General features: G+C 36.2%; 3 protein-coding genes across 9 annotated transcripts; 1 reads left to right on the top strand and 2 right to left on the bottom strand.

Annotated features, from left to right (window-relative positions):
- Positions 1-431: 431 nt before the first annotated feature.
- Positions 432-15932, top strand: ptpn2b (protein tyrosine phosphatase non-receptor type 2b; the record flags this gene model as incomplete). Of its 6 annotated transcripts, none has more annotated exons than XR_013771716.1 (11): positions 432-628; positions 2342-2432; positions 2553-2653; positions 4896-4994; positions 6581-6718; positions 7274-7372; positions 9769-9930; positions 11019-11233; positions 11505-11600; positions 13285-13445; positions 15105-15932. XR_013771716.1 is itself a non-coding variant. In XM_079258828.1 (10 exons), the coding sequence occupies exons 1-10, from the start codon at positions 542-544 to the stop codon at positions 15124-15126; spliced, it is 1212 nt and encodes a 403-aa protein (XP_079114954.1). In that variant the 5' UTR covers positions 432-541. The 6 variants fall into 6 exon arrangements, 3 of the variants coding, with proteins under 3 accessions (XP_079114954.1, XP_079114953.1, XP_079114955.1); XR_013771717.1 differs by having other exon boundaries at positions 7274-7483; positions 11019-11224; XR_013771718.1 differs by having other exon boundaries at positions 7274-7483; positions 15105-15919.
- Positions 15933-16009: 77 nt separating this feature from the next.
- Positions 16010-21506, bottom strand: psmg2 (proteasome (prosome, macropain) assembly chaperone 2). Of its 2 annotated transcripts, none has more exons than XM_079258833.1 (7): positions 20737-21506; positions 19522-19693; positions 19302-19360; positions 19049-19167; positions 18786-18965; positions 17166-17286; positions 16010-17028 (listed from the first exon to the last, which is right to left on the bottom strand). In XM_079258833.1, exons 1-7 carry the CDS (start codon positions 20791-20793, stop codon positions 16945-16947), a joined length of 792 nt encoding a protein of 263 aa, XP_079114959.1. In that variant the 5' UTR covers positions 20794-21506; the 3' UTR covers positions 16010-16944. The 2 variants fall into 2 exon arrangements, with proteins under 2 accessions (XP_079114959.1, XP_079114960.1); XM_079258834.1 differs by having other exon boundaries at positions 19522-19689; positions 20737-20782.
- A 95-nt stretch (positions 21507-21601) lies between these two features.
- LOC306770050 (putative 2-ketogluconate reductase) lies at positions 21602-23841 on the bottom strand. Its single transcript, XM_079258832.1, has 6 exons — positions 23812-23841; positions 22789-23167; positions 22455-22626; positions 22100-22278; positions 21918-22014; positions 21602-21814 (listed from the first exon to the last, which is right to left on the bottom strand). Exons 2-6 carry the CDS (start codon positions 23162-23164, stop codon positions 21661-21663), a joined length of 978 nt encoding a protein of 325 aa, XP_079114958.1. The 5' UTR covers positions 23165-23167; positions 23812-23841; the 3' UTR covers positions 21602-21660.
- Positions 23842-25947: the final 2106 nt, after the last annotated feature.

Raw genomic sequence — 25947 nt, 5'->3', positions numbered from 1 at the left:
CAAAAAAAGCTGAACAAACTGATGAAGAAAGCTGATTCTTAGCTGGGAATAACTGGAGATTGTCCCGAAAAGAATGCTACCCAACTTGCTGAAAATAGTGGAGGATTATTTTCATTTACTGAACAACACAGTGAGGACTGTGTTTTGTTGAGGCTTCCTCAAGTCCGGTGCAAGACAGAAAGGTATTGGGAGATGATTCCATCACCATCCAGAACAAGGCATTATCTTCTTCTCATAGAATTACCTTTATTTTTAATTGATTATAAAAAATAAAATTTAAAAAAGACACAACAGCACAGTCAATTTCCCTCAGAGAATATTTAATTCATTTTCATTAATTTCATTTGACAGCAACTGAAGGGCCATTGGTGACGCATGCGTGCACGTCACTACTCCGGACGAAAACTGCTCTGCACATAACGGACAAACAATCAGCAACAGCCCGCTAGTGTCGGGAAGCACTAAATCTTTGAGTTGAAGCTCGTGTGACCCAAAAAAGTAATGAGGTAGATGATCAGATACCCAATAAACCTAACTTCTTATGGAGCAGACCGGGGTTGCCACATTGAGAATGGACCAGGAGTTTGAAGAAATAGATTCAGAAGGCCGGTGGCAAAAACTGTACTCAGTAAGTCTTTTAGCATTGTTAGCATTGTGCTAGCATCTAGCATGGTTTGTTCTTGTAGCGCGCATTTTATTTAGTAAGCTAGTAATTTCTCCAACACACATTTTACAACGCTGTTACCCGTTTTAAATAATCATCTTTCTATTAGTTTAAATGGTTTGCCAGAGCAGTTTGTATCAGAATTATGATAACGTAATGTTCCCTTAAGCTTATGACACTAAGCTCAATCGCAGTTTATAAGCTTGTGTCTGTGGTTTAAGCTCCGAGCAGCTACATTATAATGTCTCTGACGGATTCTGATCTTTACGATTTCTGCGGTAGTTCACCTGTAATGTTTTATGTATTTCTAAAAGTAACTTTGTTTACCACGATTTTTGACAGCTAATTTCCTACGACGCTGAATTTAGCTTCCGATTTGTCGTATGTGTAAAGGGCAATTCCACAGATTCCACAGGTCAGGTTAGACCAGACAAATCTGGACTGAAATATTCTACAAAGTATGCAGATATGTTCAAACACTTTGTACAATTTGTAAAACTTTTATTTCTGTTTGTGGAAGTGCAAGACCACGTTACACCAGGCCCAGATAAAAACTACAAAACTCGATTCTTCAGATCTGGACTAAAATATCTTCCACAGTGTGCAAATGATTTAACACAGTTTCTGATTTGTGAAACCCATAATCCGTTTTTGCTAATCATGCTAATTTTATTACTTTTGTTGGGCATCTAGACCATATTAGACCATGTTCTGATTAAAACGTGCTAAGACAGAGTGGTATTAAAACAATAAATGCATGCAGTCAGAATTGACCCCCCCCCCCCCCCCCCCCCCCCCCCGGACCTTATATACTTTATAACTTGAGGAATTTTTTCCCCTGTATGACAATTAAAGAAACAAAAAACAAATACTCAATAGCTAATATGATGAAAACACAGAACCTAAAATAGAAACTGAAACCAATAAAAGTTGTGTTTTACTGGTGTTTCCAGTTATTTTAATTGTATGGAATTTTTAAAACCTGAAAACACAGAGCTGTGTACACTTTGTATATATATATATATATATATGGACTTCACATCAAGGGCATTAAGTTTTCAAAAAGAAACTGATCCTGGCAGATCAGCGACAAATAAGATATAAGGGAAGACATTACAACACAAATAATTTGGCGATTTATAAAGAGCCATGACTTCACAAAATCCCACCGGTTGTCCACTAACAGAAATGTAAACCACCAACTTCTTCATACTTGGAAAAGGATTTACTAGTGGAAATCAGTAATTGGAAATCTTTGAAAGCTCAGACAGTCTGAAGGACATTTCTGCCTGCCTCAATTGATTATGTAAAAAAAAAAAAAAAAAAAAAGCAACTTTTTATAGCTTGAAATCTACCAGATCAAATTAGCTCAAGGACAACAAAAGTAACCTGAACAACATTTCAAGCAAATTCCATGTTCATGAAAGACTTGGCTAAATGTCCTCTAGTATGTTGTTTATGGGTCCAACTAAGAGCACTGGCAATGCAAGCATTAGCCAGGCTACAAGCACTAGCGAAAGGATGGGTGCCACTGTGAAGCATAGATGTGAACTGTGATGATATGTTGTGGTGTGGGCCAATATTTACAGATACATACTACTAATTTTTAGGAATACATGTACACAAATGGTGTGACTGAAGCCAGTGTACGTCCTAAAACCTCTTTCTGCTTTCTAGGAAATCAGGAATCAGTCTCACGAGTGCTCCTACAAAGTTGCAAAGTATCCTGAGAATCGCAACCGAAACAGATACAGAGATGTCAGTCCATGTGGGTAAACTTATAGAAAGTCTGAAACTGTTCATTTTGTGCTGTTCGTTTTAAATCAGTGATTCTGTCTGTGTGTAAAATCCATCCTCCAAATAATATGCTCTACGATGCTGCCTACAGTTGATCACAGTCGGGTGAAACTGGAGAACACAGAAAATGATTACATCAATGCAAGTCTGGTAGTGATGGAGGAAGCCCAGAGAAGTTACATTTTAACACAGGTAAGTTGATTTTGCCTTGAAACAGTAAAACCATGTAATCGTGCTGATATTTGTAAACAATGATGCAATAATACTTAACTATCTGACTGGTTATTTAAAAAACCCAGTTTGTGTTTTCCATCAATTGATGAAGTTGAGGTTCAGAGTAATTATTTTGGTTTAGTTGTCATAGTTAATGTACAGCATGACTATGGTGTCAGAAATGGAGTTAATCATTTTATGAAGAATATTTTGTAGATTTGTATCGAATTATGCCAGTGTATCTAAGTAATTTACTGTGTGTGCTATGTAAAGCTTTTTCTTTTAGTACTATACATATTATTGTTGAATTATATTGATAAGTCAAATATTTAGAAACAAGATGTTAATTGTATATGTTAAAATAAATAATTTATGTGTTTCCAAAGCATATCTTTATGGGGTTGTTGTATAGTTTGGACATATTTTCCCATAATTTTTCAGAACATTAATAAAACATCACCCAGTCGATCATTAAACTAAAGACAGTCAAAATGTTTTCCTTTTTTTCAATCATAAGTTAATTCATAATACTGACATTAAGACAGCATTGGTTTAGATTAATGTTATTGACAGTTTAGGGGTAATAAATTAAACCTAGAATTAAGTAGCATCATTATGAGTTATTTGATTTATTTTCATATGGCAATGTATATAGCAATCTGAACTTGTCATTGCATTTTGGACAGAAAAATTGGAAACGAAGGAACACTTTTATCTGAAGTGTATGGCCCAGTCAGCCAAATACAGTCCAGCTCTGACCTGTCCTCATAGTGGTTTCACCACTGTTTGTACCTTGATTCGTATGACCCTTATGTATCACATGCATGTGTTGTGGTTAAACAACCCATGCTTAACCTCAACAACCTTAAACCAAATGCTTGCTGGGCAGGTCAGTGACACACCTGTGGCCTCAGAAGGGGTCATTTGTATTGGACTCTGTCCCATGTATTACATTTGATTTAGGATTTATGTTACATTTGTCATTTCTTTATGGCATAAAAAAACAGTATGATAGAGTGAAGCTCTTAAAATATCCCCCAAATAGGATCAGGTCCACGGGTGAATGTGGTTCAGAACAAGTCACATTGAATTTTTTCCACATTCAGATATTTACTTTATCAAAGCAAAAAGAAAAGTATGTTCATCATCACCAGCTGCTCATTTCTAGCTAGTGATTGTGATGTTGAGTTGTATGTATGTGGAAATATTAGGGTTGAAGACAAAAACCAGGAGTCAAAATTAAAAATATTATGATGATAAGAAGTGACTGGTTTCATGGGTCGGAATAAAGGAATTTCAAATACAGAAATCAAAAGATCACGTGTTCATCCTACATAAGTCTGAATATTCTGTGTTCATACACGTCAACGGGGAAACAGCAACTTAACATTCATGACCAAGGAAAAGAAACGTATCCAATAACTTTCTTTTGTTTCCCCCCAAATCATGTTTCTCACTAAACTGATTATTTTTGCTCATTTAAAGCCCTTCAGTTTCATAGGACTAAGCTTTTTCACAGTTATTGTGGTTTGTAACCTTTTAATATAATTCGAGAATCAAGGATTAGACAGCATAGAGACATTGTTGGAATGTTGCGTTGCCTAATTATTTGAACCCCATGTTAAATAAATATATTTCTCAATAACTTCCACTAGATTTTTGCCAGTTAAGATGTTTTTAACATCAGTGTGCTTTGCTTTTTCTGTAATGAGTCATCTGTGGTTTGTGAACTTGTTTCATTACCTGTTAACAGTGGTACAGAAATTTTAGAATTAATTACTTTTTGGTTTTTTTTTTTAAAGATAAATTGCATTAGAAGTAGAACCACAAAGCAAAGAAGCCATTTATTACGTTTTGTAGTCATCCTTATTTAGGTTACCTCATTTTGTTGGGTTTTTTGACTGTCTACAGTTATGTGTATATTTGCTTTTGTTTGTTATTAAGATGGCAGTTGACATTTTAAGCTATTCATCCTTCAGAATGCAATTATCTGAACCACATCATAACCTTTAGTTTTCATGACCTTTTCAGCAAATCTCCGTTGCATTAGCACAATAAAAGAGCCTGTTCTCTGTTTGTTGCTTTGCTAATTTCTCCAGCAGATTTACTAAGAGAGAGATTATACAGAATTGCATGTTGAGGGACTTCCCTCTGTCCTAGTGGACCTGTCCTTCTGCTGCAGTGCACAGCTGATCAATGTTTTTGTGTATTCTGTCCACAGGGACCCCTCAAGAACACTTGTGGCCACTTGTGGCTTATGATCTGGGAGCAGAAGACCAAAGCAGTCATCATGCTCAACAGGGTCATAGAGAAAGGATCGGTAAACACACATGAAAAAAAGAAAGACATTAAGAAAAAGGACATCGTGTCTGACTCGATATGTGTCATTTGTCTGGTGTCTGACACACCCACATGTTGAAGAATGCAGGAATATCAAAAAGACCACAGAACAACTAGTCATGCATAGATCACTGTATTCACAGCTACGCAGTTATCAATGTTTTTATTGCAGTAATTTAAAGAAAAAAAATATGCAGGTTGTGGGATTTATCTTGTTTTTTTTTTTGTTTTTTTTTTAGGGAGTTTGTGTCTACATGTGGTTGATTTTTGCACTGGAAGACCCCATGACCTCAGGAACAGTGTTATTAGTGAAGGTTACTTCTTTGTTATGATCAGTGAGAGGGAAGGGATAATGACTTGCTTTATATTGTACAAGTATGCGGCATTCTGTCAATACTCAATTACATGAGATAAATATGAAAAATAAACATTCTTAGCACAAAAACCAGGAGACAGTATGAAACTTCAGATATTTACTTTTTTTGTAATTTGTCCACAATGAAATACTGGAACTTGTTATAATCATAGCCTCACTGGACAAAGTCGCATAAAGCCAAAGCCAAGGTATTTGCAAACAACTCATGGAAACAAATCAGTGAGATTTGAGGCAACTAAAGTATGTTTGTCTAACTTAGTTGACACAGTCTCACTGGTGTAGTTAACGTTTTCTTTTTGAAAAAGCTAACTTAACACTGTATTTAGAGACAGAGACATTACGATGTCTCACTTATATGTACAGACTGCAAAGACTGTTTTGGAAAAGCCCATTTTTTATTTTGCACCGTTCTAGTCCGTCCAACCGGAAAGACTGGAGCTTTTTAAAGATATATTTCCAAATTTAGGTATCTTACTATAAATGTACTCTGTCTCCAGGCGGATGAGAAGAATTGAGTGTTTTAATAACATTTTCACAGAAATACAGGGTCTGAGATGACACCAAACCTCCAAACCCCTGTAGTTCCAGTAATTCTGTTATCTGAAGATTAAACAGGCACTCTAAAACTCTTTCAGGCAGAGCAGCTGTGACCTCCCTTTTTCTCAGTATGGCAGCTGGATTGGATCTTGCTGGGTCGTGAGATTTACTAGCTGACTTTTTCCTAGAAATGGAGGATGAAGAGCACAAGTGAACAGATATTTTTAACCTCACAAGACTCTTTTGTGTTGTTCACCTCAGTGGTTTTTCAGCAGCTTTATAAAATTATCCTTATCGGTGTGCGTTAGTCTGTTTTTCTTAGAAAATTGCTGAAATGATTTGATTTGATCTTTACCTGTTCTCTGTAAAATGTTTGATTATTCTTTCAGAAGAGCATTGATTGATTTTAACTTAAGCTTCAACATCTTGTGTGTTACTAACTCAGTGTGCAGGTATTTGTGAATAAAGAAGACAGAAAACCGATAAAATGCAGGACTTGCATCCTCTGCATTATTCCATTACAGTTTCGTTTTCCATGTCAGGGATAAAACTGTCTCCTGTTAGTTGTCAGCTAGCATCTATACTCTTCATTTGCTTTGAAATATCTTTTTTATTTTCTGTCTCCTTTCTTTTTGTGTGTGTGTGTGTCTCAGGAAAAGTGCGCGCAGTACTGGCCTACAGTCGAGGAGAGAAAGATGGCCTTTGGAGACACACGTTTCTTGGTCACACTGTTGTCAGAAAACACCAAGTCTTACTACACCACCAGAGTATTGGAGATACAGAATCTTAATGTAGGTTACTTTATTATTTAAACCATGGGGGATTCCCAGTGAGCTGCTGTAACTTAAGGGGGATACACCAAGATGACATGAACCTGTCTGGTCTAGAGTCTTAATAATGAAACACCTTTATTTATTTTTTTTTTACATAGATAAGAGTAGTTTGGATGACATTTTTATTCAGTCATATCATCCCACTCATCTTAAGTTTCTTTAGTGTGGAGGAGGGGATGCAGAAGGTTGAACAAAGCAACTTCAGTATTGAAGATAAAGATTATTAGAAAAGAAGTTAAAAAGAAAAAAATAAGTTGACTATCAAGATAATTGACAAGCATCAAAATTAAGTACATAAATGATTTTATATGCCCTTTAGAGACTTTTCCAGTGGTTGCTTTAGTAAATGAATAGTAGGTGGTTTCGACTACTGAAATATTTACTTGTTTAACACATCTGAAATAACCTGCAGTAATCACACGTTCTGATAAATAACAGCTTTGTCAGAGTTGATGCAAATGTGTTTTTGCATTTTCATGATTCTAATGCAGCCTGTTTTGTTTTCTTTCACAGACAGGGGAGAAAAGAGAGATTTACCATTTCCATTATACCACATGGCCTGATTTTGGTGTTCCTGAGTCCCCAGCATCTTTCCTAAACTTCCTTTTTAAGGTACGGGAGTCTGGAGCATTGGGAGTGGAGCATGGACCAGCTGTGGTTCACTGCAGTGCTGGAATCGGACGCTCAGGGACGTTTTCTTTAGTTGACACATGCTTAGTCCTCGTAAGTGCTGCTTCTTTATTTGATCTGATATCTTTTCTCTTTCTTTTACTTGTGGTCTTCACTTTTTTATCTGGTTTATGTGACTGAATAGTACAAATATTAATTTTTGTGGATAAATAATATGGAAAAATTAGGGCCAAATGTAAATATCTGCATAATTTTGTTAATATAAAAACTGATTGTATAAAGAATCATGAGTTTAGCAGAGGAGCTTTTGGAGGAGGCAACCAGCAAAAAACATAACGTTTACAAGCGTGTCTGAGCATGCTTCAGAGACTCATATTGTGGAAATCACATGCCTGTCATGTGCAGCTGAACGCCTACACAGACCTAACTTTGTGCTTGTCTTGTACACCATGGTGAACATTTCAACATTTTAGTGCTTGATGACTCCACCAAATTTATGGCCAGATTAAAAAACTGCTGTTTTGTTTTAGTTTTTATTTATTTTTATGTGTTTGTTTTATTTTTATTTATTTTTGATTTTCAGTATTTTTTTTTTATATGTATTATTTAATTATTTATTTATTTTAAAAAAAACCCATCATTTTCTTTTAAAAGAACAACTTACAAACAGCTATGTAAAGAACGTGCATATGACATTTTTTCTTTGCCATTTTGGGTGCAAGTTGGTGTTTACCTGCCGTTTAGTGTAGGTTCCTACACCCACCTTGGATTTTAAAACTACTTATCACTAAATGTTCATCCAGCTATTTTAGATTAATTAACACCTGTAAGTCTATAAACTGTCAGCTGGAGCTACAACATCACACTCACCATTCATATGTTTAATTAAATATTGATTATTATGATATTTTAAATCTAAACTCAAATAAATTCCTCTGTGTGGATTAATTTATTTTATATAAATATATTCAGGATATTATAAAAGATAAAGACATATCTAATTATGCAAGATAAATTTATTACATCTAGCAAAAGAAGCAGTAAAATATGAAGTACAAAGATATTAAGCAGTGATATTTATTTTTTTTTCAAGAACAATGAAATATACAAAAACTTTTACTTGATCTGATGGCAGATCTACTCTGAAATGTCTGAAAAGAGAAAATGGCCCTGAATGTTGTGACTAAATGTCTGACAGAGCAACACTGGAACTCATAAACTGAAAACAATCATTCACAATCTGGTGGAGGAAAGAGACGTTCTCCACTGCACATGCGAGTGTTGTCCACATCAGTACCGCTACATTTATTTATTGCATCTGAAGCTGGTAACCCCTTTCTTTTTTTCTTGTATCTCTTCGAATTCAGATGGCAACACTTGAGTGTAACCATCACTTTTGTGAGATCTTTCATTATGACAATCTTCTTGCTGACATGTTGTAAATGTCTTTACAAGGGCTGTGACAATATGCTTTCGTCTCAATTCGATTCCAATTTTTTGGGTGCTTGATATTGCTGATTTTTGTAGACTAAAAACAAACCAAAAAAAAGTAGAAAAGTTTTTTTGCTCATCATTTTTCTTGATTCCAATCAGGAAAAAAACACAGTAGTCAGACCATCATTTTGCTGCTATAATGTCCAAGAAGACAAGTAAAAAGATATATAAAAACAATTTAAAAAAAAAAAAAAAAAGACCAAAATTTTATATTGGATTATTTTATTTACTTAAAAAAAACAAAAAAAAAACCAAGATTTTTTTTTTTTAAACTAAAAAATTGATTTCAAAATTGTGAAGCAAAAAATCCCATTATTTGATTTTTCGATTTGATTTTCCCACCTCTAGTCTTTACTTCTGTGCATGTGAAGTCCAAATTGTCCTTTACATCCAAACCACGGCCATGCAGAAGCAGATCCCAGGAAAGGCTTCTGCAGGGCTCAACTCTTCTCTGAGATGTGTTTATCCAATGTATTCACCGCACTGCAAGATGAAAAAGAAGAAAGAAAACCTGCTGCTTAATTTCCTTTTAAGCTCTGACCACGAAGCTGCCGTGGCAGCTGAGCAGACATACTTGTTAGAGATTCTGAATAAGAAGGAGATTAAAAGAGAAGAGCCACTGCAGAACTGATGTGAAAAGGTGGTTGGATCACCCAAAATGATAATTTCTCCCACAATTCTGTGCATTGATAACTTCAGTGCGCATTCCCTGTATTGACTACTAGGAAACTATCCCCACTTACACTGATATACTGATTCCATCTGTATTGAAGGTTTATTCCATTTAAAAAATCCAAAACAACACAGCTTATTGTGAGATCATTACTGATTTAAAAAAAAAAAAAGAAAGAAAAAAGAAAACGATTAACTTTTTTCTTTTCTAGCTGGACAAGAGGAAAGACCCCTCATCAGTGGACATCAAAAGCATCCTGTTGAACATGAGGAAGTACCGCATGGGCCTGATCCAAACTCCTGACCAGCTACGATTCTCCTACATGGCTGTCCTTGAAGGGGGCAAGTTCATCATGGGAGACTCCTCTGTACAGGTAACGATCATGCATTAACGAAAGTCATTCAATCATTCAGACATCTCACTCCATCTTTTACAAGCATAGTCTGCATTCATTTTTTTTTTATCTCATTTTTGCCTGTGAAGAGATTCTCCAATCTCCATATAGGTTCTCCCCCATGAAACAGATAAATAATAATAAAATGTTACCATCATGTTTCCGATCAAAGCAGCAAAAATACAGTTTATAATAATAATAATAATGATAATAATGTTTATAATCATTAGGTGTCCAAGGTAGTGATGAGGATTGATGTTGTCAAAACACAAGCTAGATATTGTGGTTATGAGTCTTGAAATTTTCACTTGTGTGACACCTTTTTTTTTTTTAATCAGACAAACACAAATAAGTACTGTAGCATCTTAATCCAGATTTATACTTATTTTCTTAATGACTTTTGTAGATAACTTTATTGTTTGTCTTGGCTGCATGTGTAAAATAGTATGTTAGTAAATCAGGAAGTGCGCTGTAGAGATGTGGAATGCAACATATGCTAGAGATTGTTTTGCATGTGATACTGATGACTGAAAACAAAATACTACCATTTGATTTGGAATGTTTAGTCATTGACAGGTGGTAGACATACTGATTACCAGACTGATTACCTTTCACCTTTAGGTATTAATTATTAATAGTGTCTGCATGTTTTGCACAGACAAAAAGCACTAGAGAGGCATGAACTTTGACATTTTCTTTGTGTGATATACCAAAGTTCATGTCTCACAAGGACAAGTAACTGTCCTATTTTTTTAAACAGTCTTGGATAATAAACATTATTATGAAAATCTTTGCCTTGCACATTTAATAACAGACAGTTTTGTCTGATGTGGTCTTTGGGTCAGACGTTTGAAAAATGTTAACTTTTTTTTTTTTTTTAAACGTCCTGCTCTTTTGACTTTTACAAAGTGATTTTAAAATATAATATAGTATGTTTGTATCTATAACTAAATATTCCAATTGACTTTTTGGCAAAATTTTGAATGTTTAATGTTAATTTATTTGTTTATTATATAATTTGGAAAACTACTTTTTCTCAGTTGATCTTTTCTGGTATTTTTACACAGAACCGATGGCGCGAATTATCCAAAGAAGATCAGGTGCCGTGTTCGGAGTCTCCGCCCTCGGCTCAGCCACAGGCCAGGTGTCCAGGGGAGCGATACAATGGCAGCCAACGAGGTCAGCAGGAAGAGGGAGGAGAATACAGACAGGATGGCAAAGTACCTGCGCAGTCTCCCCACAAGGAACAGGAGCTGGATGGCAGCACAGCACAGTCAGTACAGTGAGTGAAAGAAAAGATTATTGACCAGAGATTATCAGCTGATCATGGATTTGAATAGACCAATAGCTAAATAGATTTAAATCAACTTGGAAGTAAATATTTTTAACATGCACAATCTTTAATAGTATAAATAAATCTAATTTAAGTCATCATAAACATGACCAGCACAGTTGTTATTTAATATCTTTTGTCCGGTTAAAAAAAACACAAACTGCTTCAACTGTTGTGATTAACAAGACAACTGTTCATATTTTTTCTTCTTTTTGCACAGCAAACGACGCAGAGAAGACAGCATTTCCAAATCTGGCACAGCCAAAACATCCCAAAGCAAGTCTAAGTCAAATGACTCGGAGAGGAAGAGGAAAAGGTGATTAAGTCTTTGCATTAAAACTATTTTTTTCTCATAAAAATAAGTGTGACATTATTACTTGTTGTTCGCTCTGTAAAGTGTACTTAATGTAGATACTTGTCAACACAGATGAGGAACAAACCCTCTTCAATTTGTTCAGAAAATAAAGCTGCAAACCCGAAATCAGAAAAAGTCAGAAAACTTTAAAAGGGGAAAAACAGCACTTATTAGCACTGCTTCATACCAAAGCTGGGCCAGTAAATATTTTATCACTTTGTGAAGTGGCAACACCTTTTCACATCCAATATGTTACAGCATTGATTATTATGGTGAATGAGCTGTTTCAGGTGTTATTTTATACAGTTGTTCCTGCATTGTAGCATACTTTAGGTATGATTATATGAGTTTTTTTTCCTATGTTTGTTTGTTTGTTTTCCAGGACTGTGAGCAGATGCTAAATGTTGTTTTGTATGTCTTTTGTAAAAAAATGGATGGATATCCCTAGAAAAGATATCATGGAGGCAACATATGTTGGACTAAAATACAAATTTTCTCTGATGACTTTGTTCATTGGCCAAAACACAATCTTTGGTCAATGTTAGGATCAGGCTTTTAGCTGCACATTTAAGTTTATGGGGAATTTGTCAATATGGCTTCATATTGTAGCTCTTTAAAAAGTCTTGTTAAAGGCATCCCTGTTCTGGTTATATCTGAGCACAGGCTTGCATCCTCATCCTTTACACACTTCTTACAGTTTCTCCAGTAGATATGCAACAATTTTCTTTAAGGAGCATTTCAATGATTTTTTTATATCTTGACAATCTGGAGACCCCCCTGCTGTTTTTTTCCTCTCAGAGACTCAGTCTTTCAAAGTTGCTGCTTTTCTAGTAAGTCATGATTACTCACTGGAATTTCTATTTAAATCGCCCATTTTAAATAGCATAACTATATTTACTTATTTATTTTATTTTTACCTCTAAATTGCATCTATGGATGTGTACTTACTAGTATGTTCAGTTGAGTTAATCATTTGATCTCTGTAAATTAAATGCAGAATACACTGATTTCCTTACTTATTTACATCTTCCCTAAAGTCTGAACTTTTTTCCTAATTTGGGGTTGTACGTTACTTGTGTAAAATTATGTCCAAAAATTGCAGCACCATTTTGTTTCTATACTCCTTTATTATGCTTTAGATGGATTAAAAAGGCTGTTTTGTTTTATATATTTTTATATATACATTATATATTTTATTTATATATATATATATATATATATATATATATATATATATATATATATATATTTCTTGTGCAATAGAAAATGTTAAAGAAAACTATTTTGATCCAGATTTCTTTTAAACCAGTGGACAGAAGGAAGTTAAAAGGCTTTTTAAAAGCATAATTCAGCCCTTAAATAACTGAAGTTAGACTTACACAATGCATACCTTTTTTTTTTTGCATTCTCAATCTCCCATAATTTTCTGGTATGTAGTGTGACAAAGACTAGCTAAATGTCTTCTGTCATCAGTTCATCTAAAGGCTGACAGACCTAATAAAGCACTTTTCCCCAATGACAGCGCCTCTCCTAAATCGTTTCTGAGAAATCTTCCTTAATTATGTCAGTGCTGTTCCAGTAATACAGTTGAAAGTGTGCCCTTACTGATTAGGTCTCACTCTGCTGTTGTGGTTTTTCTGGACAGTTTGGGGTGCATTTGCTGCACATGACAAGAGCTGACCTGTCCAGTGGGGGTCATCTATGTTTACCCCCCCTCTGAGACAGCAACAACAACGAAGAGCAGATTTAGAGGAAGACGTTTGCCTTATAGAAAAAAAGAAAGAACGCCCACTCTTGTACCTGGAGGTGTGTGTGTGTGTGTGTGTGTGGTTGTGAGTACTTGCTGTCTGCAGTGTTTTTGTTTCTGTTGAGCTGCTGATCTTTTTTGCGATTTTGCTTGGCTGTTGTGGTTTGGAGTTGTGTTATGTGACTGCACTCTGGCATGGCGTGTGTTGTGTGTAAGTGTGAACACTTCTTTGAAACTGAAATGTCAGGTGAAAAATGCTAATTTCTGCTGTGCATCATATATTCAAATTTGGTGGCAGCCATTGATATGCGTGTTCCATAATAAAAGACAGTGCACAACATAAAAGCCCATTGCCAAAAACCCAGTGCATTGTAAGTCCAAGTGGATTTTGGTTTTTATATGCAAATGAGATTGTTAAGATAGAGCATATAGTCATGATAGTTACTTATAAAGGTTTGTTGCATGTACTTTCTGGTGCCCCTAATCTTTAGAGTTGTGTTGAAATTGTCCTGAATCTTACCATAACGGGGTTCCATCTCAACCATTTTAAAAGCACACAAATATAAAATCAGCAAAGTCCTCCAATTTCGCTTGTATGCTACTAAATGTCTATACAAATGACAGTGAAGATGTTGTGTTGTCTGAGGCATTTTTCTTTAATCAGTTAACAGCTCACATTCACTAACTGATCAATAATTTCATGGTAACATGTTTTATACGCTTGGGTTCAGTGGTGATTGTACATTTCCCCAATTGACAAAGATTCAGCCCAGCCACACTGCTGACATTTTAAGTTATAGCACATTACCACACATTACCTGTAGCTCCACATTTTCTCAGTACCTGGATTGTACCTACCTGCAGAATCTAAAAGATCTGAGATTAACAGCAGCACCTGTTCCTCTGTATTGTGATTGATTACAGAGGTTTAGTGAGGTTTGCTGTGTTTATTTCAACACCTAGATGTCTTCCCACACACCCCACGTGCTGCATCCTTGTTCTTTTGTCACACTGAAATAGCGAGACAAATAGCTGTGTTTGTGTTTAGCCATTGTTGTCAACTGGCTAAACAGGACTGAGTGACCTCTGACTGAGCAACTGAGTTGGAAGCATGCTGTTGAAACACGATACTGGGCCTTATTTCATACAACTATGGCAGGCAGAAGTAGTAGTTTCTTCCAAATGGGCTTCATTTAAGTGGCTTCATGATAGTATAGTTATTTTTCAGTGTTCCTGCAAATGACTAAAATAACAATGTTTAAACATTGTTTCTAGAAGGTAAATATTTGGTTTATTAATTTGCAACCCTCTGATATCAGCACCATGTACATTATACAAACTGAACTGGAGACCAAACCTGTTTTATGTGACAATGACATGTAATTATGTGCTTGAATGCCCTGCAATGCTGAATGGAATCATTCCGGTTTTAACTAAGATCCTTTGAACACGCTGCGACTTGTTGCCTTTTAAACATTTCAGCCGCTTTTGCTGGATTGAATATTTAATATGAGCTCATGTGATCCAAGTGATTCAAGATATTTTGATTTTCTGAAGCTCCGTTTGGGCACTTTTTACTTCATCCTGTGATTCATCTTGAATCCTTGACCAAGTTACTGGATGTGGCATGAGTTGTTTTTGTTTGTTCATCACACCAAAGCTTCTACAAACGGGAGAAAAGTTGTTTTAATTCTACTTTATTTTGTGTTTCATGACAGGATGAAAACCAGTGACTGCTAATCACCCCCACCAGCAGCTGCAGGAATACAGCACCGGCAGGGAACCGCAGCTCTCTCTGACCTCTGTGTGCTTCCTCAATAACTCCAAACCAATCTTCCTCATATCCTCTTCATTGCTTTTCAGTTTTGTTTATTTAATTTCCTTTTTGTGGCCTGGCCAAAGTGCATTTTTCACGCGCTGCAGACCTCATTCTCCCTTTCTGTTAGCAGCCACTGCTTCACAGCCACACCTCAGCTTTCCAGATTCTTCTCATCCCCTGAACTGTTTACAGATGACACTTTGACATTCTCTGAAGACAAACACACCAGCGCTTTACTCCCAGATCACCCTTTAGCCACCATTAGTTACAACTTAGTCATTAAAGATTTTTTTTCTTTTTCTTGCAGTTTTCTTTTTCTGTTTCTGTGCTTCTTTGCATTTATGACATTTGTGATATGACTGAAAATAGGGGCTATCATTGCCAATTTGAAATGCTGTTCATATGTGTATTTTTGGAAAACATTTTTTCAAAGGCAAAAATTAAAATGTTCTATTTTTTATATATATAAAAAAAAAAACTACTTGAAGTTGTGGGGTCGGTATCATGACAAGCACTTCTTCCTCCCACAATTATTACAGTGGCATGAAATGTTTTCATGATGTACATAGTACTATTTTTAAAAAAAAAATGTGTATAAAAGACATATTTTTGCTTGTAAAAACAAAGAGCTTATGTTGCAGATCTGAATACAGGAAAAAGCTCTGACAACCTGTTCTCCTTTTGAAACTAATTTGTCTTAAATTTCCTTCTTTAGAGTAATCTCCAATAAAAATTGGTATCACCAAGTTTACACATGAGCTTCTTTCCTTTTCTTACTTGACTTGTGAAGTGATTAATCAGCAGCACCTTCCATTATTTTATTTTTTTTACAACCCAGTGCCATAAAAGCTGGGATCCTACATTACAAAATGTAACATTGTGGAAACCATGGATACAATGTCCTGCAGATTAAAGAGGAGACTGGCACACAATTCAAAAGCTTGAATCTGATATAGATTTGTGAATGTGGGCAGCTTTCACATCTGTGCTGAAAAAATACATGACTTGCATAAAGTTAGGGACATTCAAATTTTAGATAATGAAAAATGTAAAAAAAATCCTGCAACACTTGCTTAGGTTGAATTATAAAATGGTATTAATATTAAGAACTAAACTACTTTATTGTTCCACTTTCCCTTTAAAATGCTGTCAGCACATTCTTTTCCCATAACCAACCTACACAGAAACTAACCAAAACAATGATGCAGACTGAAAGGGAAAACCACAAACTTGGCAATCAGCTCTGTAACTGAATAAGAGAGTTGTCCTGGTGTTACCACAGTGCAAGTTGTAGAGAAGAATCATATTACTCGGAGGCTGGGCTACCAGGAATACAGGATGGCGCCTGGCCAAGCGTTTTCAGTTAAGTGGGTGGAGGCCGGATCCAGTGAGTAAAACAAACTCTTTGAGACGAGGAAAGGCTGAATTCCCATGACAATCTTTCACTTGAAACTATTCAAATACTATAATATAGTATATCAGAAGTGCTTGTTTAGGTCAGTTCCTGTGATCATGGCACATGCAAAAATAAACAGGAAAAACAGGAAGGGTAGAGATAATTATTGTAAAGATTTTATACAATCACGGTTTATATGTTGACCTGGTTAACAACATAAAGCTATCTGAAGTGAGGGTTTTCACTTAGACTCAACATTTATTTATTTAATGTATTTTTTAATTACATGTATCACAAACTATTTATAGCATCAAAATGTCAAAAAGGAAATAGAAAATGTGAATCAGAACAGTGCCGGAGGGATGCCACTTCCGAACAGGAGATTCCAGGAAGCTGGAATCTTCCACTTGCTGTTCAGCTCTTTGCTCTGAAATGAGAGTCACGTTAAACACTGTGTAGATATTTGTAACTTTAAACTCTCAACTGCACCCAATCAGCCTTAAAATGACAGCGGTTCTCAAAAGTTTAACTTTACAGAAGAAGTTATTCATGGTTGTTACTCACTGGGCTGTCCAGCAGATGGAGCCAGTCGTTGAGATGGTTGACAAGGGTGAAGGCGTCTGGGATATTGTCACCTTCTGAGCAGAAGAGCAGCAGCACCGCTAGTGGAATATCCTCTCTGCAACTAACACCCAACCACGTGTGATAAGACACATAGAAACATGTGACAATAAACTTTCAGCGAGCAGAGAGGAGTGTGTTCTGTTCTCTTCTTGTGGTCTTATAAATATAAAGTGTATCAGCACTACATAAAGGTAGAACACACTCATATCTTGTAGATGTAACAGAGTAAAATGTAATTCTGGAAAAAGGTTTCATTACTTTGACAAAAAAAAATGGGGAAATCACACATTGAACTATCCTACATTGAATGTTTAGTACAATATTGTAACTTCATTGGTTGAACATTTCAGATGTGCATAACTGTAAATCTATTTACCATGCAGTTTATTGTTTCTTCTGCTTCTGTCTGATATCTTATTTCTTCAGACAGATCATGACAAAAAGTCAAGTGAAGACACATAGTCTGACCACTAAAATTGAAAGTTTCAGGATATGACTTAGCTCTCTTCACTACAACAGAATGGTACATGGACGCCACAGCAGCCACATCACCAATCTTTTGCTTTAAACCCCACACATAGAGGCAACTACCAATCCATTAGCACAGCAGGCAACCTCTATTTCAGATCAACTCATGGGTTGTTATTATAATCCAATCTACTGTACAGTTCACTTAACACAAGTGAGTGTCCCCTGCAAATACAGCTAATCCTAAACCCACCAGATACCTTCAAGGACCTAAACTCCTGGTTGTACTAGAGATGAACTGAATCTGTGTCACAAAGCAAGTCTGACATATTGCTGACTTGTAGCAATGAGCTGGCTATTTCTAAACATCAATATCACATTCAGAGATTACCTTTAAAAGCTGTGCCTTCAGTTTCTGGACAAAAGCCATGCTTTAAAGGAAAAATGTCTTCACCATAGTGCCACTCCCACTGAATCCAAACTTGTCTGACTGTACTGTCCAACACCCTGGCAATTACCAGCTGGACTAAGAGGTGTGGGATTTCCTTACAGTTAGAACATCTCCTCTGCTCCTCCTCATTAAAAACAGGAATCATCAGCTCAGTCTGTCAACCCAAAATCCTCAGCTCAAACCTCCACAGGGCAATAAACAAGGGAAACATTCACAAAAGGCTTTTTGATTATTAATCTGAGTCCATTTGCTCAGAATCTGCTTCTTTTATGAAAATGTGCAAAACAAATTCTGATAAGGGTCCATCTACAAACACAGGTCTTGATCTGTTTCCAGCAGACAAAATACAGTTAGCAGACAACAAAACAAAGTGCATTGTAGGTTCAACGCATAATTTTTCCCTGCACCGTGTGTAAACGCAACCAAAACTTACGCGTGTTGGATAATAGACGACTGTATAGGAGAAATAACTGCAAGAATTTGGTTCTGATAGAAATCTGATCAACCAGCTCAATCAGACCGAATCTGACGAACTATCAAAAAAGTTATATCAGGACAGCAAAAACAAAGATTTATATTTAAAAGAAGTCTAATTCTAAATGTCTGCCATGTTTTTGAAGACTTCATGTCTCTCTGCATACCTGTCTGTGTAAAGTCCTTTTGTGATGCCAGCTCCTGGGATGTAGAGTCGTGGCTCTGCGTTGTCATCTGTTAGTCCAGGAAAAGCCAACACTCGCTCCATCTCCCTCCATCCAAGCTCCTTCAGAGCGTCTGCACTCATCTTCAGCAGAGATGGAGTGACCAGGTACCTCAGAGGGGTGCTAATATACACATGTAGTATTAAAACCCCAAATTAAATGATAGCTATAGCAGAGAAATACACAAATATCAAGAACATGATTACCCCTGTAGCTGCTGGTCATCCCTCTGGTACGCGTGGCTGCTGGAGAGAACAACGGTCCTTGAGAAGCCACTGTCTTTGATCCAAGATATGAGCAGCTGACGAAACTTTTTAGACTTTGTCTGCCATGAAAACAAATGTTTGAGATGTGAACAGAATAGTAACACGTTCATCTCTGTCTGAATATTATCAAACATATCTCAGCTGAATAAAAAGCAGAATAAAGCCATGTTGCTACAACTAAATGTGAATTTACCTGAATAATTGGTGCTCTGATCTGAAGAACTGCCAGCTTCAGTTCTACTGCAGTGTAAACTAAAGATGGTGGGATAAAAAGACTTCATTTAAATTAGGAAATATTCCCATTTCAAAAGACAAACCGCTTAATCTTTGTTCAACACAAACCGATTCAACTTCTGATCAGTACAAACACACTTACATAATGTCACTGGAACAGACACAACAAATGAGACTACCTTCTGCAGAAGTGTGCAACACCTCAGCATCCTCTTTACAGGTGGTGTATGGGTTGTTTCCTGCCATTGGGATGAGACAGTCTGTGTGTATGTAGCCCACTCTGTTCATGTTGAGACTGGAAACAATAAGGTCAACCGCGAGCTGGCCAACATTACCGACAGCCACTGCTGGCTGGGAGAGGAGCAAGAGTTAGAACAAGTTTTATGAAAATATGCTATACTTTCCAAGGTTCCAGGTCCTCGTATGTGTAAGGCTGCATTTTTATTTGTTTAAACTCAGAAGTAGATTTTCTCCAAGTATATTTACTCAAGTACAGCTCTATGACTATAAATTTGAAGCACACTGTCCAGTTCTACCTTACAAAATGTGGGCGATACTGCCACTTAGTGTTCACACTTACAGCCTCAGAAACAATGTTAAATAAGACTGTTGCATGCAAAAAAATATTTTCAGCTTATAAAATGCAACATATTTACTACACAAATGATAATTCTGATACAAATTTTTTCCCCCCATTTTTATTATAATTTAGCACTGTGCAATAACATCCTTTATATTTTCTGAATTTCAACAAGCCAAATTGTCAGTTGCTAAACAAATAAAACAATCAGCAGATTATTCCAAAGTGAGGGTAATCAATAGATACAAAATAGTTAATCAGCTCTATTGACCTGGTTAGCAAAGTTCTTCTTTTAAATTTTACATTAACAATTAAATAATGATATGTAATATTTACAGGGAGCATTCCATCAATTATAATTTCATTGAAATTGATAATTATTTTAAAGCAACTTTTTCTGTTTTCCTGTAGTTGTTTTACAATGTGGTTTTTGTGTTTTACTGAGGTAACAAGCCTGTATTCTGCGTTAACTTGTTGATAATAGCTAAATAACCATGTATAGAAACAGTAACATGCAGTGTACACGTAAATACATCGGTACTAATTAGATAAAAATACAATTCTCTGGTATGAAAGCGTTGGTTCCCCTTTTTAATCTGGCTTTGACGTTTATTCCGTCTTTTTTCACGCCTCTCAGCAGTTGACTTTTCCTCCTGTTATGATAAAAACTTTTAGCTCAGATTTTTCTGCAAAGTTCCGTATCAGATTACTGGGCATCGCTTCTGCCTGACCAGAATATTTTAACACACATTGTATCAAATTATATGTAATTTCCATGTTTCAGTGAATTATATCAGAATGAAACCAAACTTACCATGACGAGGGTGAAATCTTTAAAGGCGGGCGGTGCTTCTTGTGAAGAGATAAACATGGTGCTGTTCAGCGAACAGACAAAAAAATATAGTTATGGGGTAAAATAAATAAATGTAGCTACTTTTTGAAAGAAAATCTAAACCTCTTTGCCGTTTTCACTTGTTTCATGCCAGCATGTGGACCTTTCTTGGCTTTTTAGTGTCGATGGTTGATGAGTAAAACAGCTTTAGGCTTTCTTTTATGTGCCTGAATAAAATGCATCAATGACTCTTAATTTTATTCTTAAATAAAATTTTGTTAGTATTTTTGCTATTCATGTTGATAGATTGTGTATAAATTATATTTATATACGATATTATTAAAACTGATAATTGTTTTTGTTTTTTATAATCAGGCAACTAAACGGTCACACGCTAAGCTCCGCAAAGATTCAGATGGGCAAGAGAGATCGTCAACTCACGTTACACTTCTGAAGAAGGCAAGGAAGGCAGTAAGGAGTATGTAAGATTTTCAATATTTTCAAAATAAATTAACTAAAAAAAATAACTACAATCATAATTAGATAGTTGGTTTTTTGGGTTTTTTTTTTGAAAAACATGTAGGTTCCAGTCTGTCCATATTTGATGTGTTATTAAATTACAAGTTTAATTAATGACAAATGACAAAAAGCACTCTTTTTTTAACTGGTAGGCAAACATTTAAGAAGGGTCTTTAATTTATTTTGAAAATATTGGAAAATCTTACATACGCCACCTTTAAAAAGAAAGAAAAAACTTTATGTTTTGCAATTAAGGGCAGAAGAAACAAATTCGAGAGGTTAAGAGCAAACTATCAGATTGACACTTACACCAAATGTAACATTAAATAAGATAATTGTTATAAAAATATTTATCATCAGTACAAAAAGGTATGATCAATTGAGTAATTAGGGTTTGACTTCGTTGGGAAGAGAAAGGCCTTTCACAGCAGCCACTGCATTTTCTACCATCCGCTGCACCATCCTTCTTGTCGTGGTATACGTGTTGGTCCCGACATGAGGCGTGATCAGCACATTGGGGAGACTGAGGAGAGGATGATCCCTACACAAACCAAGCAGTTAATGTTATTGTCTTAATGTGCCTCAGTCCACTGTTCAGATTGGTAACCAGATTATATGTGTTGGTGTTTACATAGAGATGGTACCTGGGTAAAGGTTCAGGATGCGTCACATCTAAAGCTGCAGCTTGGATTGCTCCAGACTGCAGAGCTTTAACTAAAGCCGCTTGGTCCACAACCAAACCTGAGACACATGACAAGACAAAATCAGAGAAACAAATGCCTGTCTTCGAGTAGTGTAATAATGCCAGGGGAGGCTTTGCTCCCACCTCTGCTAACATTGACTAGTGTTGCTGTGGATTTCATGAGAGACAGCTCTCTGTGGCTGATCAAGCCTGTGGTCTCTGGGGTCAGGTTGACCACCAGCATGACAAAGTCCGACTCTTTCAGTAGGTCATCCATGTTCTTGCAGTAGACTGCGCCCACTTCCTGCTCATCTTCAACACTCCTGAACAACAGCAAAAAAGAAGAAGGCACCCATAAAATCACTGTTTTGATCATTAATTGTGTTGAATATGTTTTAGATTTCTGGCTTTATTAGTAATTCACACATCACTTCAGAAAGTAGTATTGAATTTAGGAAATAAGTTTTTCTTTTAAGGAGAAGTGTCCCCTGATTTTTACCTTCTGCTTCTGTTGTGATACAAGATCTTCATGTCGAAGCCTTTGCTTCTCTGAGCAATTTTGTATCCGATGTGTCCCATTCCAATGATCCCCAAAGTTGACCCAGAGACTTCAACTCCCATCAGGCTTTGAGGTATATGGGTGGTCTTAGGATCAACCGCAACTAGGTGACCTAAATGGAGGCAAAATAAAATAGATGATTTTTAGTTTAAATAAAAAAAAAAGACATAAAAACTTCATGTAATAAAGCAGCTTGAAAATGACTTGTGAGATTATTAATTATGACATATAAAAATCTTGAATTACTTTAAAGTTTTGTTTCATCTTATCTCACCCTCAACAAGCTTCCGTGCTGATGCCAAAAGCAAACCCATGGCAATATCTGCAGTGGCATCACTCACCACACCCGGTGTGTTGGTCACCTTCACACCAAGACTGTTGATGTATGGCACATCCAGGTGGTCGATGCCAACCCCTCCATTAGCGACCACCTTTAGTGCCGGCAAGGAGCTCAGCAGCGAAGGCTCAGCTGCAGGACAGCAGTTCCACACAAACAGCGCCTGGATATTGGGGCTGTGCAGGGCAGGGTTTTGTAGAAAGTCTTTGTAGCAGACGATGTTGAAGTGTTGTTTCATAATGTAGGTGCAATCTTCAAGATAACCCTCCCCGCCCACCTCTGAGATTAAAGCCCATGGTTTGTTCTCTGCCATCACCTGGTGGGATTAGGTACAGGTATTACTGATGGGCCTACTGAAAATATGTTGATTTTTTTTATTTTTTTTATTTTAGGATATCAACTTCTGTCATGTTGCTAACATTGAAACCACTAACATTATCTTTGCTGAAGATAACTTTGCAGAATAAGAATGGGATACCTTTGGCACAGACCACATATGACAGCTGTGTCAAAGCATCTTACGGACATTCAAGGTACATTGGCACAACTATAACAAACAAATAGACCATCTACATTAGTAAATATGTATATTGCCTAGTCTAGAGAATCCACACTTTGTCAGACTGTTTGAGTAGCAGGAAGAGGGACCTTCACAATATATAGGTGGTTTTAATGCTTTGGCTAATCTATGTAGATTAACTGCAATTAATCTACAACTGATTATTTACTAGTATTAAACATAGTGAATGTGCAAAAAGGGAGACACATGTCACCAGACACTTCTTGTAGCATTCATTTACAATTCCTCTGAGTGATTTGACCTCACATGAACACAGCAGCTCATGTTTACTGGCTGATCTATAAATAATGATCAGGGACTGAACTGGGAGGTGCATGAGAGTCATAAGGAATCAACATAAACATCCACAACACCCAGAAAATATACTTGAGTCTACTCACAAGTGCTTGTTGTTTTCACTCTGCCGTAGGTGAAACAGGAAGTACTTAGGGAGTTTAGAAAGCTTCAGAATAAGAGCTTTAAAACAAACTGGTTTCCTGCAATACATTTAACTGGTGGTTTTGTTTTCACTGAAAATAATTAGTATAATGATGGAAAACAAAGATGATCATACTAAAGTATATACATACCTAAAGTTATCTTTTAAACAGTGTTATATGTTCAGAGCCAGACACAGAGTTAAACATATTAACCCGCAGCTACAAACTGAACTGGAAACCGAGGTGGACTTTGACCAAGGCTCGTATTTAGGTATTTTTCCTTCTATGTTAGTATAAACTTTAACAGGCAAGTCCTTGGTGTGATCCTAGATTAAAGTAATAACAGTTACCTGTTAAAACGCATGTAAAGATCTTTAAATGTATGTACTTTATACAATTACTTCTGCACACATGCAAATGTCCCTTGCTATATGTAAGAATTTTACCATAGACACATTAAAGCTGAATTCTATGAGCAACATTTCTTAAATCAAGTGGTCATATGTTTGTTTCTTGACAAATTCTTCCTGGGAAGTTGTTATGTAAGAGATTTCTCTTCCATTTCACTGTTTCTAACCCTGATTGTCCACAGGGCAACTGGAGGAAGAGCAGACCTCAACTGAATGAAAGGTTGGCTCAGTTTCTGGTTTTCCCCACTATCTCCTTGGGAAAACATTGAACCCCACATATCCTATAAGTGTGTGAGAATATGTAGGAAAAAAATGCTAAATATGTATACCATGAAGTGCTGTGTTTGTGACTGGGCGAATGTAACATATAATAAATTATCAGAAAAGCTCAATCTCTATTTACCACTTAAAACAAACATTAAATACCTTCTTCTCTTGCAGACGATACACAGATCCGTGCAGGTTGCGTTCTTTAAGAAGGTAGGATATTTGTGCTGGTGCCCACAGTTTTCTCATGCGCTGGACAAAGCAGAGGCATCGCATTCTAACTGACAAATAATTGATACTGTGAGTTAAAAAGTTTCATATATTCATATATTGTAAAACCCTATAAATGAATAAAAAGACAGAAGAAGAGTGAATAGAAACGTTTAAATCACCAGGTGATTGGGCGTACAAGAGACAGCACACTGAAGAGATGAAAACATTTTTTATAATTGGAACAAATGTACATGTGGGTTTTAAAAAAGACTTGAAAACTAACTGGAATGATTTTAATGAATAAATTATTAACAAGTACCCGAAGGTCAACCATGTAGAACAAACATAAGGATACACAGGGAGAAAAAGCATAAACAAACAGCAAAATAAGAAACACTTTCAGAAGAGTAGACATTTTATATCATGCAAAGCAACTCTCACCTTTTCAGTTATACCTGTTCTCAGTCAGGTTGTTTTCTGATCCAAGAGTAGAAACAACATAAACACAAAGGAAATAAAAAGAGAGCTTATCGAGATGAGCATTAAACAGAATAAACTTAACTTTAAGTTGGTCCCATGCATCTACTCCTTCTGGCATGGAGGGGGACGAGGGAAAGAATTCATTAGGCACAGTGACTGGACAGGCTAAGCTCTGTGGCGGTGATTGGAGCACAAAACTCAGTGATCAAAGGTCATAAACAACCCCACTGTCCATAAACAGACAGTACATGTAGTACATGTCACCAATTATACTTGGTTCAGTTATTTTTCCAGTCACTTCTTCTCATACTGCTACTTTCACTATATTTCCTTCATATTCAGTTGGAATTTCAGCTTTGGTCAGATAAAACTACTGATCCCTGAAGAGAAAAATAAGCACAGTGTAGCAGAAAATAATAATTAGAATAGCAGAAAGATTAGAAAGATGGGACAAATGTTTGTTTACTCTTGTAAATGTTGGAGACTGGTGAGATGTTAAAATGAAATGGATAAAAACATTTAATTGGTCCTGAAAAGATGTAGAAAAATGCATGAAAAAAATATTATAATCACATGCATCCAGATGTGCAAACCTAAACAATAACAAATTGCTGTAAAAGAAGAGAAGACAGTAGAACAGGAAAGGAGGAAGATGTTACAGAAACCACAAAACATAAGTTTTCACATGAGAAAAGGAAACTGATGGTAAGCATGTGTGCAGATTTTA

Source organism: Telmatherina bonti (genome assembly GCF_933228915.1).
Source record: "Telmatherina bonti genome assembly, chromosome: 19".
In the NCBI taxonomy this organism is placed as follows: Eukaryota; Metazoa; Chordata; class Actinopteri; order Atheriniformes; family Telmatherinidae; genus Telmatherina; species Telmatherina bonti.
This window is presented reverse-complemented; position numbering and strand designations above follow the sequence as displayed.

Coding starts and splice junctions, on each gene's coding strand:
- psmg2 (XM_079258833.1), bottom strand. CDS start 20,793: ATGTTTATCTCTTCACAAGAAGCACCGCCCGCCTTTAAAGATTTCACC. Junction 18,966..19,048: donor GATGACCAGCAGCTACAGGG/GTAATCATGTTC, acceptor TGTGTATATTAG/CACCCCTCTGAGGTACCTGG. Junction 17,029..17,165: donor TCCATCTGCTGGACAGCCCA/GTGAGTAACAAC, acceptor CTCTCATTTCAG/AGCAAAGAGCTGAACAGCAA.
- LOC306770050 (XM_079258832.1), bottom strand. CDS start 23,164: ATGGCAGAGAACAAACCATGGGCTTTAATCTCAGAGGTGGGCGGGGAG. Junction 22,627..22,788: donor AGCACGGAAGCTTGTTGAGG/GTGAGATAAGAT, acceptor GCCTCCATTTAG/GTCACCTAGTTGCGGTTGAT. Junction 21,815..21,917: donor CATCCTGAACCTTTACCCAG/GTACCATCTCTA, acceptor TGGTTTGTGTAG/GGATCATCCTCTCCTCAGTC.